Source organism: Canis aureus, chromosome 32 (genome assembly GCF_053574225.1).
Source record: "Canis aureus isolate CA01 chromosome 32, VMU_Caureus_v.1.0, whole genome shotgun sequence".
Lineage (NCBI taxonomy): Eukaryota > Metazoa > Chordata > Mammalia > Carnivora > Canidae > Canis > Canis aureus.
The window spans coordinates 41,814,120-41,825,910 of NC_135642.1; the positions used below are offsets into that span (position 1 = coordinate 41,814,120).

The 11,791-nt window shown below is 60.8% G+C and overlaps 1 protein-coding gene across 1 annotated transcript; it reads right to left on the reverse strand.

Moving 5' to 3' along the window:
* Positions 1 to 63: 63 nt before the first annotated feature.
* INSYN1 (inhibitory synaptic factor 1) lies at positions 64 to 11,570 on the reverse strand. Its single transcript, XM_077881811.1, has 3 exons — positions 11,254 to 11,570; positions 10,135 to 10,868; positions 64 to 883 (listed from the first exon to the last, which is right to left on the reverse strand). The coding sequence occupies exons 2-3, from the start codon at positions 10,288 to 10,290 to the stop codon at positions 176 to 178; spliced, it is 864 nt and encodes a 287-aa protein (XP_077737937.1). The 5' UTR covers positions 10,291 to 10,868; positions 11,254 to 11,570; the 3' UTR covers positions 64 to 175.
* Between the last annotated feature and the right edge of the window lie 221 nt (positions 11,571 to 11,791).

Sequence of the window (11,791 nt, forward strand, 5' to 3'; positions counted from 1 at the left end):
AGGAGGCATCTCTGCGTCTAAGACGAGCTCTGTGAAAGCTCTGGGGCCTTTGGGGCTAGATCCTTAGCATTTTAAAATTTTATTATGACTGCGTTTGTTTAAATATATATATATGTATATATATATATATTTATAGCTCTATGTGCCCACTGCCCCCCGGGCCCCTCCCAAGCCCCTAGTTTTTCCCCTTGGCCTTCTGTTTGGCAGCCGTGTAGGGCAGCAACGTCTGAGTGCTTTTGTCGGACACCGTCTGGGTGCTACTGTTCCTTGTGACCCTCCGGGTCTGCTCGGGGGCGGCGGGGCCCGGGCGGCAGCTGGTCAGCGGAGGGCGCCTGGGCTTGCAGGGGGCGGGCGGGGGCTTGGGGGCGCCCACCGGGGCCTCGGGGCGGGGGGGCTCTGGGGACAGGCCCGCCTCGGCCGCCGCCCCGCCGTCCGCCTCCTCGTCGTCGCAGCACAGGGCGTGGTAGAGCACTTTGTCGCTGAAGCGCACCCTCTCGCGGGTGCCTGGGGTCCGCTGGGGCTGGCCCTTGGCCGGGCCGCCGCCGAAGGCCTCCTCGCTGGAGGAGTCCGGGGTCTCCACCCGGGGCCCGTTGGGGACGGGCGTGCCGCCGTTCATGAGCCGGTAGTCGGGGCCAGCCCCCGGCCGCGAGGGCTCGGCGCCGTCCACAGAGTCCGACGGGGTGGACGCGTCCAGGAAGGAGCAGAACTCCCAGCTGTCCGAGAGGATGTCGGCCGTGACGAGGTCCAGGTGGCCCAGGTCGAAGGGGCCGCCCACGCCCGCCTTGTCGCTGCTGGAGGTGCTGCTCACAGTGGCTGTGGTCCAGTCGTCTGGCTCCAGTTCGAAGTCGAAGTCTGAGGTTAGCTTATCGATCTGGCTCACCACCTGGCGGGGCCGGGAGAGAGGGGTGAGGGGCCCCGGCCGCACCCCGCCAGGTGCCCACCCACGACCCCCGAGGTCTCGCTGCACCGGGGGGTCCTCTCCTTCCTCAGTCTCCCCTCCCGGGCCTGCACCCATCCACTCACACACCCACTCTCCCAAAGCCACAGGCTGTCCTGAGCGCAGCCCCGGTGCTCAGAGCTCGGTTTTCCCTTGACTGGGAGGTGGCCTGGGAGGTGGCCTTCCACAGAGGGCTGACGCTGCAGCAAGGCCACTCAGCGGAGAGGACAGCGGGCCACACCCTTCGTAGAGGAGAGGATACGGGGTGCCCATAAGGAAGACCCTCCCCAGGTTTTCCAAAGCATCCTGGGCCACCCTGTGCCGCCGGGCAGCGCCTCTCCCCCGGGGACACCCTGGAGCCACCTCCGTCCTGCCCTGCCCCCTGACAGTGGAGATCAAGCGTGGCTGGCGGGGAAGGAATAGGACAGCATCACTTGGTGAGCAGGGAGGAACCCCGGCCCTGGCCGAGCTGGCCAGAGCCAGAGCCGCTCCTCACGGGCACCCGGGGGACAGCCGGCTGCGGAGGGCGCTGTACCCCCCCGCCCCTACCTCCCTACGGGTGGCCTGCCTCGGGACGCCCCCTCAGCCAGGCCCTGCAGCACAGAAACCCGGCGAAGGGAGACCCTACCAGCGACGTCGGGAGGGGACAGAGTTAGAGGAGGAGGAATGATGATTCAGAGCAAAGACAAAAATGGCAAAACGACGACGACAGCAAAGCAGAGAGACGGGGAGACCCAAGGACAGGACATACACAGGGAGCCACTGGCCCAGGACCCCTCCCGGCCCCTCGCTGGGGTCTCTTCCTGGGGGCAGGGCGGCCAGTTAATGAATTAACTAAGAAGTCTAACAAACTTTTACGAGGATGACTGCTGTCCGGGATGTGCAAGGAGCTCGTGAGGAGTGGGGCGGGGAGTGCCCCAAAGTGCAAGACCAAAGCAAGGCCAACAGCCACGAGCCAGGAGGCGTTGGGGTCAGCGGGACATCTACTTGGTCAGGAACGGGGGCAGGGGCATCCAACAGTGACCTGGTCATCATTTTCCCTCTGAGCCTCAGTTTCTCAATCTGTAAATGGGGAGGCTGTGCGAAGGGTTTACTTCCAAGGTTCCTTCCATCTCTGAGATTCTAGGACTCTGTGTTTATAGGGATCACTAGGGAAGCTGTTTGGGGCTGTCCCTGCCTAGGGGTGCCCATTCCCCACGGCCCCAGGCCCGAGGGGTGCTGGGAACACTTGGCTGAAGCCTGCAGAACCGGGGGAGTCCAGACACTTGGGTTCCAGATTCAGCTTAGACATCATTCTGTGTGTCTTCAGGTAAGTCACACAACCTCTCTGGGCCTCAGCCATTTAAGCATGATGACCCCAGCCCTGCCATCCTCACCAGCGCCTCATGAGGGACAATGAGAAGGGCAGTGAAGAGTCTCCGTGGGGCTTTGGTGATAAAAGTGACATCGTCTCCCATCTCTGAGGACCTACTACGTGTCAGGCTTTCTACCTAAGAGATCATCATCTCCTGAGCTTCTAGAAGATGGGCCAAAGTCACCAGAAACTAGGGGGAGCCGAGGCTCCCACCCTCCCCCGAGGGTCCCCTGTAAGACTGCACACCACCATGAGCTGCTGCTGTGATTTCTGGGCTTGGGCAGGCAGTGGGGACAGGGCCCCATTCTCCAATCTGGCCACCCTCCCTATGCCCGCCACCCGCGAGTGACTCCCCCTATACCTCAGAGAAGCTCACATTCCCTCAGAAGCCCTTGCTCAACCGAAGACCCACTTGAGGGGTGGGAGCCCTGGCCCAGGGCAGGGGGCTCTCAAACTGGAGTGTGCGCCAACCTACTCCCCAGAGTCTCTGATCAGCAGGTCCCGAGCGGGGCTTGAGAAGCAGCATATCCGACATGCTTCCAGGTGCTAGTTCAGGGGCACACTTTGAGAACCACTGGCCCGGGGGGCCTGGGGATTTAAGCTGGTGAAGAGATAGCACCTCAGGGCATTGCCAGCCTCAGGGGAAGCCCTGCGTCTCTGGGACAGTCACATCCTCCAATGAGACTCCCTGATCCAGCTGAGCCTGAGTCTGCGGCTGTGGCAGCACGGGGACACGGCTAACAGGACTCTGGGTGGATGACCAGCTGTGACCACACAGGGTTGGCTGAGGCCAGGCCAGGCCCAGAAGCGGGGTTCCTAATGCCCTGTGAGGAAGATCCGGGGTGCATAGGGCAGGACCCCCAAGGCCGTCAGGCTTGCACACACTCCTGTCTGCCCAAGAAGTTCCTGCTGGCTGGCTGCTCAGGCAGGCTTCACGTTCAGGCCCCTCCTCTCCTCCATTAGGACGTCCTTCTCTGGTTTCATCCTGGGAGTGTGGACGGATGGGACAGAGGGAGGCTTGGGGTCAAACCCCAGGTAGGCCGCATCGCATCTAAGGGGCTTGAGGCAGGTGATTTTCCTCTCTGAGTCTCAGTTTCCTCCCCTGTAAAATGGGCTGACCCTCCTCTCCTCACCAAGGCGATGGGGACTAACTAGATATGAATGTGGTTTACACCGCAGAGTCGGCACAGCCCGGCACTTAAGGACCCGGCCTCTGGAGTCCGCCCTAGCGTCCAGTCCTGGCCTCACGGCTGACCGGCCCTGTGGCCTCAGCCAAGTTACCCAGCATCTCTGTGCCCAAGTGTCTTCATAAGGGGGATTTCTAGTAGCTCCTGCTTGATGGGGCTGTTGTGAGGATTTAATGGCACGATGCATGCAAAGCAGGTGGAGCAGCACACACTATCAACGCCCTCTGTGTGCCCGTGGGTGCTGATATGTGACCCAGCCCCTGGCACCAGGCCCAAGAGCGGATGGGCATCAGCTCTTCACCAATGGAGTGACATTCTGAGGGGGGCAGTTCCAGCGCCTGTGGTGGAGGAATGGGACCTACTGGGCATTTCAAAGCCCAGCACGTGGGTGACATCTACGTTCCCTAAAGTAGGTCTGGCTCCAGACAGAGCAGAAGCAGAAGAGGTTCTAAAAGCCGAACGGTAATGAAGCTCGAAGCGAATCTGGCCCAGACCGTGAGGGACAGGAACACCCACATGATGAATGACCTGAGTGAGGACCAGAAAGGGGAGTGATGGGCCAAGGGTCCCCGGACTGCACGCAGGGCCCCTGTACCTCATTGCATGGGGCTGGTGGGGAGGGCAGAGGGCGGGCAGGCCCTACCTTACCTGCTTGTCTGCTCCGGATGCCTGGAAATCTGTGATTTCTCTCTGAGATTTAATAATCATTTTGCCTGCGTGTAATTTGGGATTGTCTTGGAGTGCGGGGAAATAATTATATATACAGAAAGAAATAGAAGGGGGAGAGAGAGAACGGAGAGAGAAATGACAGCATAAAAATGACAGGATCACAGAACCTCAGAGCCAGGGGGACTGGAGTCGCTGTTGGCTTCACCCCGTCACCGTGCTTGCTGGCGGGGAGGCTAAGGCAAGGCCCAGCAACTGGAAGGAGCAGAGCTGAGGCCCCGGGTCAGGAGTCCTGGGACCTTAAGGACAAGAATTACTGGATTTGGGGGGTGGGGCAGGGCTGAGGGCCGGGACAGACCTGCTGGGGGCTCCAGGCCCCATCTCAGGGGCGTCCCCAACCAAGGTCCTGCTCTCAGCCGTGGCTCCCTCCCCTGACTGTACCCATCTGGTGGCCGCTTCCTGTCCAGTTCCCGCTGCATTCGAGGCACTTGGTAATCAGCCTAGAAGGACCCCTCGGCCTCCAGCACCCCCTGCTCCCAGACTCCTGAGCCTCTCAGACACAAGCCACTCCCAACGCCGGCCACGGGCCCTTGGCCGCCAGCGGGCAGCCGCCACCGCCAGGCCTGCCTCCTCGCCAGCGCTACACACTGCACCGGGCCACGTCCGCCCCGGGCCTCACCCGAGAGGCTCCCTCCTCGGCTACTCGCCCCATCTCACTCCCAGAGGCAAGTCTTCCCTGCCCTTCCATTGCGGACAGGGGCCCTGTCATAGGCCCTGAAGGTATTCTGTGCCTTTCCTAAAAATATTTTCCAGTTTTATCACCGCTACACTTTTATGTGCAAATATGTTAAATGACTGACGTCTCCCCAGGAGACAGTAAGCCCCATGAGGGGTGGGACTGGGGACGCCTTGTCCACCCCCCCCACCAGATTGGCACACTCGTTACAAATACGGCCATTGGGTGAGTGGGTGAGTTGAGACAGGGGGCTTATAAAACCGGCTGGGGGCTGCTTTCTGAGGAGTTCCACAGCCCTGTCCCGCCTGCCCCAGCCCTCCCTCCCGCCCTGGCCCTGGCTGAGGCCCCACTTTAAGGAAAGCACATCTGTGTCCCCTAAGGTCCCCGAGCCAGGACGGAGGGCCCGGGAGTTCTGGGACTCCCGGGTCCTCCATCCTGGTGCCTCCCTCACCTCCGGCCCCTTCACCTCACTCGACAAGCTGCTACCTCCTCCCCTCCCTCCGAGCTCCCTAGGCAGCTGGTTATATAACTGGGGATCTGCATTATTTATGACCACTGATTATTTTTTAATTCTGTGATTATGTTATTTATTGTCTTCCTGGGGGGGGCTGTGGAGCTGGGCAGGGGGGAGAGAGGGGACTGTGATTCATGACTCTCATCCTGCAATTTGGCCTAATTGGCCAGGGAGCCTTGAGAATCTGTCCAAAGGAGGAGAGCGCAAAGGGAAAAGGGAGGAAAGGAAGGTGAGGGGGAAAAAAAATAATAAGAAAAAAATCTGCACAATTCTTGCTGAGCTGCGGGTGATGGAGCTGACCCACTTTGGCACAGCTCCGTGGTCCCCAGCCTCTCCTGCCCCAGCTGCTTCCTGGCCCGGCCACATCCATCTCGTGCCCGCACGGCCCCTGGCTTCCCAGGCCACCCCATACACAGCGCTCAGCCCGTGGGACTGCGCAATTGCCAGCGGGCCTGCCCCCCAGGGAATATCAGGTGGGGAGACCCTCCAAGGCCACCGCTAAGGTGAGCAGCTTGTGACCACCCAAGAGCCAGTGATGACATAGCAGACGCTAGTGGTGAGCCCGAGGACCATTTTCAAGCTCCCACACTGACACCTTGGGGAGGAGGAGGAAGCCAGGTAACTGCTTAGGATAAGCTCAACATCTGGGAGGGTGAGGATGAAGAGTCCCTACCCCTGCCCTTGGCCACCCCCCCACCCCCCTCCCCGGCTGGTGGGGAACAGGGAGAGCACGGGAGAGGCAGATTCCCACCCAGAATCACAAGAGGAGGTTCCTGGGGAGCATGTTGGGATTCTAACTGAGGATTAATCCGAATTTCATATCACAGCCCTCAAGGCTCTGTGTCATCTGACTCCCTGCTCTCTCTTTGACCTTTCCTCCTGCTTCTCTCCTGCTGGTTCACTCCACTCCAGCTGCCCTGGCTTCCTTGTTGATCACGAACATGCCACGTACACTTCCACACTTCCTCCTCAGGACCTTTGCACTAGCTGCTCCCACTGCCCAGAAGGCTCTTCTCCTACATATCCATTTGTCTCGTACCCTCTTTTCCTTTGGGTCTCTGTTCAAAAGGCATCTCAGTGGAGATTCCATCCCCTTGTCACTGTCACTCTCCTCCCCTTTCCAAGTTGGAGAGGGTGGCACTGCCTACTGCAGGAGAGGCCAAAGGGTGCTGGCCAGGAGGCCTGGCTCCTGCCTCTGCCCGCTCTGATCATGGCTCAGAAGCCGACAGCCCTCCAAAACAACAAGGTTGTACCCAGAGTAGGGGGCAGGCCAGTGCAAGAATGTCTCATTAATAATACCTGAAAGATGTGGGGCTAGTTTTGTGTCCATCCCTGTGCTAAGTACTTTATACACAGCATCACATTTCATTCCTAGAGCAAACGTGGGGTTGGTTGTGGAGGCATAAAATTCAGCATCCTCATTTGCCCAAAAACGGAAGCCCAGACAGGTGAGGTAACTTTACCAAGTTCACACAGCTAGGAGCGGGGTGGACGCGGATTTGCACCAGAGGTCTCTGGCCACAAGAGCCCACGCTCTTAGCCTCTGGGCTGTACTGCATCTCTACCTAAGTGAAGATGCACAGAATTTTGCGGAGCTTTGAGAGCCTGCTGGGATTGGCCTGGCATCCTGGAGTGCTGGGGAACCTAGGAGAATGAGGGCTAATTAATGATTGACTGTGACATCCCTCTGCAGCCGTTTCTTTCGCTTTCAAAGCACTTTTACATTCCTCACCTCACTTAGTCCATTAAGATACTTTTGCCACCCATGGGACAGAACCTGCCCCTATCCTGTGGGGAGCCCGGTGAGAGAGGCAGCAGGGGTTTGGGAGGGTGGGGGAGGTTTGGGAGAGGGAACCCCAAAACCTTTAGGGCTGTGTGCTAGACCCCCTTGCCACAAGCCCTAGATAAACCCTTGAAGAGCACTCTGAGATGGGAATGATCAGCATCCCCGTTTCAGAGATGAGCAGACTGAGGCTTAGGGGTTTGGGAGGAAGGGCTTTAGTGTCTCTCATCTTTCTATGAATTTTAGGGCTGTATGCTCAAAAGGATCATGGGAGTCTGCCAGGGTCAGTGGTATCTGGGGCCAGGGAAGTGAGCAGCAGGAGGAGGAAGAGGATGGCCGAGGGGCGGAAAGCTGGCCTTGCTCCTTCAAGCGAGCATCCTGGGCTGCTCCCTGGCAGCCTCACATGTGCATCTTGTCTTCACATCTAAGCGCTTTGCTCTCCTGAGAGGGAACCCAGCTCAGTGAGCCCTGAGCTGGTGGTGTCTGCGGAAGGGGGTATGATGAGTGAAGATGAGCCTGCCACCCTCTCGACCTTGGGTCTACTTAGGCCCAGTGGAAAATTGCCACACAAAGGGACTGAGAAGAACCAGCTAGACCCAGCTTTAGAAGCCCCCTTGGAGGATCAAGAGCCAGAATCACAGGTTCCAGGGAACAGAGGTCGGCAGCCCCTCACCCCAAACCAAGGCCTGGCCCTCCCACTGGGTAGCCCACGTCCCTGACAAATCCCATCCCACAGGAAGTCAGCTATGGGGTCTCCTCTTCTGCCCGGGGCCTCCCAGAGCCTCACCTGCCTTCCCTGACACTCACTTCTATCCACCACCCCGAGTCCAGACCTCGCCTGGGGGGTGGGAGAGTTCTGAGGCCTGCCCCCCTCCCAGCTGGGTGCCATTGGCAGCGGGCAGGCGGTGGCATACGGGGTAGATGCTGGTTGCCATAGCAACCTGCCAAAGTCTTGGGTGGAGGCACATGGCCTACAGGGTGTATAGGGGGAGGGAGCTCATCTCTCTCTGTCCGGGCTCAGGCCTTTGGGCAGCCTGTGAACCTGAAGTTCTACTGTTCGGGACACGGGGTATGAGTGTTTGTGCTGAGGAGGGCGAGAGGGAACATCTAAAAGATCTGCAAATAAATCCTAGTGCTTCTGATCCCCCTGCCTCATCCCCAGAAGGGCAACCCCTCAGAGCATCATAGCAAGAGAGTAAGCTATCATCTCCAGAAGGCCTCTGCCAAAATGCCAAAAGGTCACCTGCCTGCCCACCTGCTCCAGCTTCAGAATAGGCTACAGGAACCTAAGTTCTAGTTAGTTCTGCCACTAGTAGGCTGTGCCACCTTGAATAAGCTCCTAGCCCTCTCTGGGCCTCAGTTCCTTCAAACAGAAAATGGATAGGGCTGGTACGGATGACCTGTGAGATGTCTTTAAGTTCTGGATGACTATGCCCGGGGCGGGGGGGGGGGGTGGGGGGGGCGCAACAGGGGAGGTGGATCTTGGGAGATGCTCCTTGGAAGATGCTCGATTGGGAGTAGGTTCTGGGCTGTATGATTTCCAGGCTTAGAGTCAATCCTGGCTCTTTTCTGGGTGGGCTCCTTTCTTGGCATAGGTCCCATGCCCCTGCCCAAGGCTGAGACTCTGGATGGCTCCCACGACCCTGAGAGACCCACAGAGCATCTAGAAAAAGATGGGGTGGGGAAAGATGAGGGGGCCTGGGGGAGGAGGGGTTACTCCGAGGCATCTGGCCTTTGGACCAATGGGGTTGGGGGAGGAGGGGTGGCTCAGAGGCCTCTGGCCTTTGACCACAAGGCTGATTCTGGGCTGAGTGGCTGCCCTGCCCCACCTCAGTTCTGTCCCAGCCTCTCCACAAGCCCTCTGCTCCGGATACAGCTCCGTTCAAACATCTCCTGCTCCTTGGCTCTCAGGCCAGGCTGGAGTTGGCACCCACCATCATCTCCTCTCCTCGGTCCTCCTGGAGACCCCCCGCTCTTGCACAGCTGGCTGGGGAAAGCATGAACCCATAACTCCCGTTAAATCACTCTCTCTGCTCTCTCTGCAGGGGCCCTGGTTACAGGGAGTTGAAATTTGCCTAAAGCCCACCTGGCTGGCATAATGGCACCCAGTGGGCAAATTCAGGCCAGCGGCTCAGAACGCTGGTCATGCATTTTGGGCTTGAACACAGCCCAGGGGGCAGGGCTGAGGACATGTGTACCTCATTACCCCAGCGATGTGGGAAGCAGTAATTAAACCGAGCTCCGCTTAGAGAGACAGAAAGGGACACACATCCCAGGATCTCTCAGTGACTTTTCAAGCCTTGGCATAAACATTCAGAACTGTGGCCAGGGACGCATGCCTTTAGACGAGACTCCTGCCCCCCACCGACGTCCACAGGAACTCTGGTTTCCACTAGCAGCCCCCTGGACTCATTCCCATCTCAGGACAGGGAGGGCAGAGCTGGCTTTAACTTCTCCAGGATCAAGGGTTCTGAGTGGCTGTGTGATTTCTGGAGAAAGCTCCTAGCTGGACCTCCTTAGTAGGGCCATCGGCACCCCCACAGAGCCCCTTCTGAGCAGCTCAGAGTCTAGGAGGCAGATGGCGGGGTCAGAAGCCAGCTTGGGCCCCAGGAGAGTGTCTCCCACTAAGAGGCTATGGTGGGATTTAGTCTATATTTGTCACCTTGGCAGCCCTGAGTGCTAACCACAGAAATGTGGTCCCACAACACGCTGCCCAAGCCGACTCTACAACACCAGGGCCCCTCTAGTCCTGGAGTATGCGGAGATTTCTAGCAAAGCAGATCTGGGGAAAGGAGAACAAGGAGAAGGAAGCATCCAGCAAAGCGACACATGTGCACACAGCTTTGAGTACACACACACACACACACACACACACACACACCGGAACACATATGTGAGTCTGTTTTTGTGCCAGGCTCAGGAAAACTGGTCTGGGGTCGGTCTGGCCCCTCACTCACCTCCCTGAGCTCCTTGGCCACCTCCTTGAGTTCCTGCAGAATGCCCTCGAGCTGCCCGATGACCATCTTCATGCGCTGTCGAATCCGTTCCCGCTGGCCACCACTGCTGGGGTCGTCACTGGGCTGCCCGAGGTCCGGGGTGCCCCGAATGTTCATCCTTTACCACGTCGCTGCAGGCCTGCCCATATTCCCCCCAGCCGGGCACTCGCTGCGTCTGCCTCCACAGAGCCCCCCTCGGCCAGGCACAGCTCCACATCTTAACGGCCCGCCAGCCCACCCTGGCCCTGGGTGGCCCTCACCCAGCCTCTGCCCCCTGCCCCGCCGCCTCCTCTGCCTCTGGGCGGGGAATGGGACACCCCGAGGACGACAGAGGATGACAGAGGGGACCGAGGTGAGGACACAGGAGAACAGGGGGAGGGCCTTGGGTCTCAGGAGTGGTCTCCAGGACTTGAAGCGACGACGAGACGACGCCGAGCTGATCTCTGGCTGAGCCCAGACACAGAGACAGGGGGATGACTCTGCAGGGACTCGGGGTAAGAGATGCCCTTGGGATGGGGGAAGGCGGCCGTAATCCCTCACAACTCCTGGGCAGTTGCAAAGGCAGAGGTCTCCGCGAGCGGCTGACACCTGCAGAGGGCCGTGGCTGGGGTGGGTCTTCCAGATGTGGATGTGGAGGGGGTCCAGGCCGGGCAGCTCCGCGAACCGAGCCGGACGCACGGGAGAAGGGCAGCCCCCTGCAGAGAGAGCAAGCCTGGCATCAGCCCTCCCAGGCTGCAGCACCAGCCGGCACTGCCGCTGCCTCCCTCCTCCCGCCGGCCTGCACCCTTCGTCGCGGCAATGGGGTTTTTTTTTCCCCCTTTGTGGGGAGGGCTGGTGGAGGCACCGTCCGCGGCCTAGCCCCTCCCCTGGAAGGAAATGAAGGAGCCCCTGCTTTCAAGGCAGAAGTCTTCAGCCTGCCGGGGGGCGCCCTGCCCTGCCCCTGCCCCCCCCCCCCCCCCCCAGCGCCGGGCCTGCTTCGCGGGTCTGCGAGCCTCCCTCCCCGCCGGTGCCCCCGGGCCGACCCTCCCTCCCGCGGCCCCGCCTTCCCTCCCGAGCCCCGCTCCGCGGCCCCGGACTCACCTGCGGGGGGCGCCGGCCTTCCTTCCGAGCAGCGTCGGGGGCCAAGCCCCAGGGGAGGTCGGGGGGCCCCCCAGGCTCCCTAGGGCGGGCTTCTGTGTCTGGAGTCGGCCCCTGGCCGCGGGGGGGTCCCCAGGGGCGCCGCGGGAGACATCGGGGCGGTGGGGGCGGGGCCTCTGCGCTCCCGGGACGCGGGCAGGACCGGCCTCCCGCAGGACGCGCGGGGGCCCGAGGCCACAGGTGCCCGCGCGTGGGCCGGCGTCGGAGGGCGCGGAGGGCGCGGGGATCCCCCAGCCCACGCGGGCGTCCCCGGGCTCGGCTCGGTGCGGGCAGGTCCGCGGGGGCGGGCGGGGCCGGGGCGCGGGGGGCGCGGGAGGGGGGAGGGGAGGGGAGCGCAGGGGGGCGCGGAGGGGAGGAGAGCGCAGGGGGCCCGGAGGGGAGCGCAGGGGGGCGGGGAGGGGAGGGGAGCGCAGGGGAGCGCAGAGGGGCACGGAGGGGGAGGGGAGGGGAGCGCAGGGGGGCGCGGAGGGGGAGGGGAGGC

Excerpts from the sequence above, each read along its gene's own strand:
- INSYN1 (XM_077881811.1), bottom strand. The coding sequence starts at position 10,290 with ATGAACATTCGGGGCACCCCGGACCTCGGGCAGCCCAGTGACGACCCC. Across the intron at positions 884-10,134 it reads TGGCCAAGGAGCTCAGGGAG|GTGGTGAGCCAGATCGATAA; the intron begins GTGAGTGAGGGG and ends CGGCCCCGCCAG.